At 44.1% G+C, this 7518-nt stretch overlaps 1 protein-coding gene across 2 annotated transcripts; it reads right to left on the minus strand.

Moving 5' to 3' along the window:
* Window positions 1–520: 520 nt before the first annotated feature.
* On the minus strand, window positions 521–1985 carry LOC100630324 (late cornified envelope protein 2A-like). 2 transcript variants are annotated; one of them, XM_070269018.1, is made up of 2 exons: window positions 1846–1985; window positions 521–1100 (listed from the first exon to the last, which is right to left on the minus strand). In XM_070269018.1, the coding sequence occupies exon 2, from the start codon at window positions 1076–1078 to the stop codon at window positions 737–739; it is 342 nt and encodes a 113-aa protein (XP_070125119.1). In that variant the 5' UTR covers window positions 1079–1100; window positions 1846–1985; the 3' UTR covers window positions 521–736. The 2 variants fall into 2 exon arrangements, with proteins under 2 accessions (XP_070125119.1, XP_070125120.1); XM_070269019.1 differs by lacking the exon at window positions 1846–1985 and adding an exon at window positions 1641–1747.
* Window positions 1986–7518: the final 5533 nt, after the last annotated feature.

A 7518-nucleotide genomic window follows, 5' to 3' on the forward strand; every position in this document is an offset into this window, starting at 1 on the left:
TTTAACTTATAAAAAGGGTATCACGCTGTCAGTAAAATTTTGGGAAGTGCTTTTTTTCACTTATTTGTGTGCTTTGTGTTGCTTTAGTCCATTCTGTGGATTACTGAATCACAGTCCGCATGTGAGTGTCTAACAACGCCTCCTCCTTCTTCCATCTGATGGGCATTTGACTTGCTTCCAGGTTGTAGTTGTTGGGTACAGTTCCAGCATTTTTTAATTCTTCACTTAATATTAGGAGTTGTCATTGTTATTATTAATAAAAAAAATATAGTAGAGGCGAAAACTCAAGTGTACCCATGGGAGGTGAACATCCTCAACTGGCAACTGAAAATTAGAGTGGTCCTCTCTGTGTGCAGGAAAGGTCAACTGATATCTTTCCAGGGACATCCTGTGAGTACACACTGACCAGTTGATCACCACTCCTGAGCCAGGTTTCTGTCCCTGGCAAGGCAGGGTGGGGACCCAGGTTGCTAACACTGACCTGTAGGGGTGCTGCTGGCAAAAATAAGCAAGAGGCAGGTAGGCTTAATGGAGAAGGCTTTATTGTTTGTAATTCATAAGAAGATGGGCCTGGAAATTTTTAGGGGAAGTGCAAAAGATTCCTTTGGAAGATTTCAGTGGATCAGGCTGCAGGACACAGAAGACAGGAAAAGAGGGAGGAAGAGCAGCAGGTTGGGGTGGGTCTTCAGTACTTTGGTCTTCCAGCTCTGCTTGTTGAAAGTCCTCATGGTGTAGGTCAGCAGCAGCCCCCAGAGCAGCAGCCAGAATCCCCCGACTCATGACAACAGCTGGAGCCCCCAGACTGCTGACCACTGCCACTGTTACAGCAGTCAGAGCTTTGCTGTCTGCGGCGGTGGGATCTTCGACGTCTGTGGTGGCTCAGGCAGCAGCCACCACCCCCAGAGCTGCAGCAGCCCCCTCCCCCAGAGCTACAGCAGCCCCCAGAGCTGGGGCCACAGCAGGAAGAGACTGGAGGTGGACATGGGGCTGGGCACTGGGGTGGGCACTTGGGGGGACATTTAGGTGTGGGACACTTGGGAGGAGGCTGGCACTGCTGCTGGCTCTGCTGGCAGAACATTTTAGGGAAGAAGTCAGTGACCCTAGGGAGAAATGTAAAAAGTCATCAGCATGCAAGTGAGAAGCAGATGTGTCCTTTACCCTGCATTTCACTAACTCCTCACCCAAGACAAGCTGCTTCATGACCAAGATCATAAACAGAATCTGGAAACTGGCGGGAAGTGCAGCTCACTGCAGTAGAGCTCGCTTTCCCCATTTCTGTTCTTTCTCAGTCCAAGATTCTGATCATCTTCCTACATGGGCCCTGAAGTCAGCCCCATGCGAGGCCTCCCAGACACTCGGAAACATCACTGGCCATAATTCAGAATCCTTCCCAGGGTGGATCAGTCATTGTTAAACATTTCGGTGGATATTTGTCATCTCTGAGCACAGTGATCGGAGGAGAATGAGAGGGAAAGACACTGATGGCTCAAATCTTAGCAGTTCAAACCTCTGCCTGCTGCTTTTTCTTCTTTCTCCTCTTCTTCCTTCCCATGGCCCACAAAGCGGGTCTTCTTGTTGCCCTTCTCTCCCTAACCTAGAATATCCCCAGCCCCATGGCTCGCTTTGCACCAGATACTTACTTGACCAAGAGAGATCAAGAGAGGATGTCCTGACAGGCTTTATAAAGAGAAGCCTGGACCAGGAGCATCTGCAAGTTACAGAATCCCTCACATGTTCCGGCTCCCACCCCCACACCCCATGGTAACCCCTCTCTCTCTCCCTCCCTTCTTCTGCCCTGCTCTCCTTGCAGTCCTGCCCCTGGAGCCTCCTTTGCCAAGCACTCACTGGGTCAGTGGAGGAGGCAGAAGCTGTCACTGTCAGCGCTGAGGACTGAGGAGTTTAGCACTGGAGCCCTTTTATCCTGGGCCTGGTGTCTTCCCAGGAATGAGGAACAGCCTGTGTATGCAGAACAGTCACTTTCACAACCTGGGATGAGGTGGCTCTCCTCAGCCTCCCAGCCCTGGGGCTCCAGGAGCTCCCTGCACGGGGCCAAGAGGAATCCCAGAAGCCAAAGACCGCCCAGATACCCGCCCCCAAGGCCTGCTGCAGGCCAGCCATTCCAGCTGCACGCATTCACTCATTCACAAATTCAATAAATATGTATTGTCTATCTCAGGCCCAGAATTTTGCAAGACATGAAAGACACGAAGATGACACAGATTGCTTTAGGAGCTGACGGTCTTGGAGGACGACTTTGTCAGCAATGACCTGGGAGTTACACGCCACATGAGCTTCAGCCTTTCTTCATGCTCCTCATAGCTCTTACCTCAGTGCAGCCTCACAGTCTTCCCTCGTGTCTAGACTCAGAACCCTTGGAAAGCAGTACATGTTTTACACATCTCTGTATTACGTGTGTGTGGTACAGCATCTGGCACAATAAATTTAAGATGCACATCAGGAAAGAGGACGGCAGTTGTTTCTGAGACACTGAGGCAGACTCAGGCAGTAGCATGCAGCCTGCTGGCTTCCAGAGTCCCTTGTAGCAAGACAGTTTCCCAGGGAAGTGTAATGGTATTTCCACTAACACAGAAAATTAGTTCCTGAGAACTATATTATTGAGAGTATAGCTCTGTGGGAATAAAACCAGGTGTGCTGAATGTGGACCAGGAGGAATCTACAGGGGTCATGAAAGTAAAGGCCTCGAGGGCCTGATGGTCCCTGGAGGGCAGTGGGTGCACGGAGCAGACTTGAGATATGAAGGAGCTTGGAAGTTCTCAGAGACTTTTGCTTCAAGGTTTTAGGTGAGGGCTGGAAGTGATTGTGAATTAGAGGAGGTGTGTTATTGAGCTATCACATTCTATAGGTGGATACTTATAGAGAAGAGAAATAAATTAAGACAGAACTGAATTTCTTTAAGTTGCCATTATTTGAATATCAACTAATTAGCAAACACAGGGTTAAACTGCTGTGAATAAGAAACCATCACTAACTTTAAGGAGCTGACATCATAGTCGGGGCGTTTTTTAGAGAACAGAGAAGTCCCCCGATAGGGGTTTGCCAGGGTTTAATATGCATGTATAGAGGGGCACTGCCTAACACGTACTGGATTGGTTCCCTGGTAATTAAATAACCACTTGAAGTTGTGCAAGTTGATAAGATCACTGTAGAAAAGCACACAGGCTGAGAAAAAAGAGAGACACACAAGACGAGATAGTACTAGGCACAGAATCTTGGGGGTATTCCAACTTTTAATGGGTTGGCAAAGGAGATGTAAAAATTTAGGAGTCTAACAAAGTTGAGATACCTAGCTGGAAAAATCAGGAGAAAACCAAGATATTTTGGAAAAATAGGAAAGAAATTTCGAAAAAGGAGAGGGTGCCCACCTTGTCAAACACTGTATAGACTGAATGCATTAGATTTGGCAAGTTTAAGGGCATTGATGACTTCAGAAATAAAAGTTTTAATGCTGAGGGCTAAAATTACTTTATAATAATTTTGGAAAGGAATAATATATATAAACAAAAATCATTATTTCAAGAAGTTTAAGAGATAAATAAGTAACAAATTAGAAAAAAACTGAATGAAGAAAGCACCATTTTAGTGTTATACATAGCAGTCAAAATAAGGTCAGGACGTCAAATTGGCTTGAGATGTGTGGTGCTGATTCAAAAAACCACAGCAGTTCAAAGAGGGGAGACCTTGATTTGCACTGGGATTTTCTTTTTTATTTTTTTGTGAGGAAGATTGGCTCTGTGCTAACATCTTTGCCAATCTTCCTCTATTTTGTATGTGGGATGCCACCACAGAATGGCTTGATGAGTAGTGTAGGTCCACACCTGCGATCTGAACCTGAGAACCCTGGGCCACTGAAGCAGAGTATGTGATCTTAACCACTACACCACTGGGCCGGCCCCTGACTGGGATTTTTATGAAAGAGTTGTTCAAAAGCCAATGACAATTAATGAAAGTGATGATGATACTGTCCTTAATCATACTTCCAGTCAAGAGAGGCTGGAGCTGACATTGGAGGAACAGAGGATTGAAAGAAAAGAAGGCACTAAGATGAATAGGAGGTATTTCAGGATATTAGTTTAAAAGGAAAGTTTTGGGGTCAAAAAGACTTAAGTTGGCATCTCTACTTTAAGCAAGTTATATTTTATAAGCTACAGTTTCATTGTCTGCAAATTAGTGATCATAGTAAATATACTATATTAGTATATATATGTGTGTATATATATATATACACACACACTATGATATATATACACAAAACACTCCTCATCTGTAAACATAAAATGAGATATTGCCTGTAAAGCACTGAGCATAGTACCACGCATTCTGGTGGGTGAATGCGGAGATCCACTTGTCTTGCGGCCACCCAAGACAAGCCTAGCATGTAAGCTCCTTTGCTTATTAAAATTGCCACCTAGCACGTGGAGTGGTCTGCCTCTTTCTTCAGTCTCTCCTTGCCCTCTGCGTTCCAGAGTTCCCAGGCCAGTTTAGATTTCACCCTGGGAACTCCCAAGTTTGGGAACCAATGTTTGGTACAGTAACTTAATCTCTAGGGCCGCTTCCCCCTCCTCCTTGATTGTCTCTTAGATTGAAACAAAACAAAAGATGAATAAGTTCCGAGGATCTACTATACAGAATGGTGACTGTAGTTAATAATATTGTATTCCTGAAATTTGCTGAGAGGGTAGATTTTACATGTTCTCACCATACACACACACACACAAAAACAGCAAATGATAACTATGTGAGGTAAAGGATATGTTAATTAGCTTGATTGTGGTAATCATTTCACAGTATATGTTTATCGAAACATCATGTTGCACACCTTAAATATATACAGTTTTTACTTGTCAATCATACCTCAAGAAAAATCTTTCCATTTGGCATACCACAAAGAAATGCAATGGCTCTTTAAGCTCCTTCAAAGATATTTTAACACTAAGAGCTGATAAAGATTGAAAATAAAGATTTCGTATAGAAAATTTTGCACAACTCCATGGCTGTATGATAGATTCATAACAGATTCCTCTATTTGGGGCTGTATCTTCAATCCTTTGAGGGGATGGGAGGAGCAAAACCATGCTCTGTCCTTGCCTCTTCCTTGGTTATATACTGGGAAAACCCAAGTTCTGTGTTGTCTGGCCCACAGGCCTGACCTCGTATGACAATTCTGATGCTTACAGCACAGTCTGTGCAACGGGAATGAAGATCAGAGCCGTTCACTGATCCTTCCCCACCCTGCAAGCAACAGTAAAATTCATCTACAGATTTCAACCACGCTTCTGATTATTAACTGTAATAACTGGTTATTTACATCAGCATCTATAGTAATTGAGGCTTACTTATGTTCTCACCTTGCTAAGTTTCCCCCTAAAAGAAGAAATGACTTAAAATAGGAAAGAACACAGCTCTACTGACACCTGCTTTGCAGAGAGACTGAGCCTGAGAGGGAGGTGGCTGGAGATCGACAGGATCAAGGGCAAAGGTAGATATTCTCAGTGACTTCTGGGCTCCTGTTCCAAGTCTGCATCCACATCTGGATCACTGGATGGAGATGACTCTTTGTTGTCTGACCCTTTCTCCTCTCAAGCTGCAGGCAAGAATAATCGCAGATAACATCTATGGGACACCTACTGTTCGCCAGGGCCTGTCTAATCACTTTACATGCTATGTCTCATCTAATCTTTACATACTAAATAATGTGCCATTATTATTCAGATTATGCAAGTGTAGATGGAGACTGAGGCAAAAAGAGGTTAAGCAGCTCGCCCAAAAAATTAGTGGTGGACCAGAGATTGAAACCCAGGCGTCCTAATTTCAGAGCCTGCACTCTTTACCATAAAGCCGTATTACATCCCAACGCTTTCCCTGCAGTCTTCCTTCCAAGTCTGGCCACAGGAAAGAATGCTAATTCACTGGACACTATTTTTCATAAACAAGCACATGGATTCTTTTCATTCTTAAGGGAAATGCAACCATCAGAGAGCGACATAAATCACACATAATGGGCAACACACAAAGATCCGGGAAATTTCTGTGGGAAGAGTTCCTCTTCTTCATGAAATCCAAATGCAGTTCTATCTGGCTTCCCCTAGCCCCATCCTTGACTCCCAATCTCAGACATCTCTGCATGCTCCCACTCTCATATAGCCTCTTTTTTAAAGTCCAGGTTATAGAGTGAAGCACAGCTCATACGTAAAGCATGCGTACATACATGCATTCATACATATGTACATACATACCAGGAGAGACACCACATCTGAGGTCGCCCCTGCAGAGCAGATGTTCCAACTTATGATGGTCATAAGGAATGGCAGGTGTAGGGAAGCAACATTTGCCTTCCCAAATTGTGCCACTTTGGTATATTGATTATTTTGAATTGAAGTTACTTAAGAAACAGCCAGTACAAGAAAGATACTCTGACCCTCCTTTGTGCCCCAGGAAGCAGTAAATAAATGCCCTATGTGAAAGTTACCCTCCCTGCGCCAGGAGGTAGCGAGACATCCTTATCGCCAGAGATGGGGAATTCAGGGCAGAGAAGGCTGTGTAAACAAACTCTGATTAGTTTCTTCACTAATTACGATCCAAGCCTAAGTTGATTTGTCTTGTCAATTCCTCAAAAATTTATCATTTCTTTCTCTAAAAAGTGTAAAAGCTGCCTGCTTTGATCATTTCTGTAGGTCCCCTATCTATGAGACCTCCCTATGTACAAATTAATTTTTTTTCCTCCTGTTAATGTCTCGTGTCAATTTAATTATTAGACTAACGAACAAAACCTATAAGGGAAGGGGGAAATTTCAACCTCTCCAACTTAGGTATAGCATGAGTATGAGAACAGAGGGCATCACCCCACAACACACAGAGGAGGAAGACCACCCCAGACTCTTGCCACTTTTAGGCTCCTCTCTAGCGATGCTGAAACTCTGAGGACCCAAGGTAACACGGTGAGGATCTTGATGGGTCTGCCTAGCCTGAATCTTGGGAGAATTTTATACTTCTCTGCTGACTGGTGACCCACTTTCATCTTTCAGTGATTACAATTTGGGACCTTCTCCAACAGCACTCTGGGGCCAATAATGAAGCACAAGCGATACAATGCGAAGTTTACCACGTGTCTGCAATCTTCAGAGACTGCTAAGGAGAATTCTCTTCCCTGGTCTTTGCTGAGTTATAAATGGAGCTCAGCTTGGTTTTGTAATACCTCCTTCATATATCCACTTTTTAATTCTTTTGCAGAAATCACCATACCATTTTTCTCTGTTCCTTTTATTCCTCGGCATTAGTGAATGTGGAAAGAATGCATCACCGGGAATCATGATCCAGGGCAGAGCCTAACCCCAAAATTACAGCCAGTTTAGGCTTTTTTTCTTCAGGAAGACAGTTAAGCTTTCTGTAAACGAGAAGGGTGTAAGAAATCATTAAGGCTCTTTTTCCAAGGCTGAAATTTTGATTCTAAAGGTCTCCTTTTCCTTCAGATGAACTCCTCTTTGCATCCCCTTCATTGCT

The sequence above is a fragment of the Equus caballus genome, chromosome 5, assembly GCF_041296265.1.
Source record: "Equus caballus isolate H_3958 breed thoroughbred chromosome 5, TB-T2T, whole genome shotgun sequence".
Lineage (NCBI taxonomy): Eukaryota > Metazoa > Chordata > Mammalia > Perissodactyla > Equidae > Equus > Equus caballus.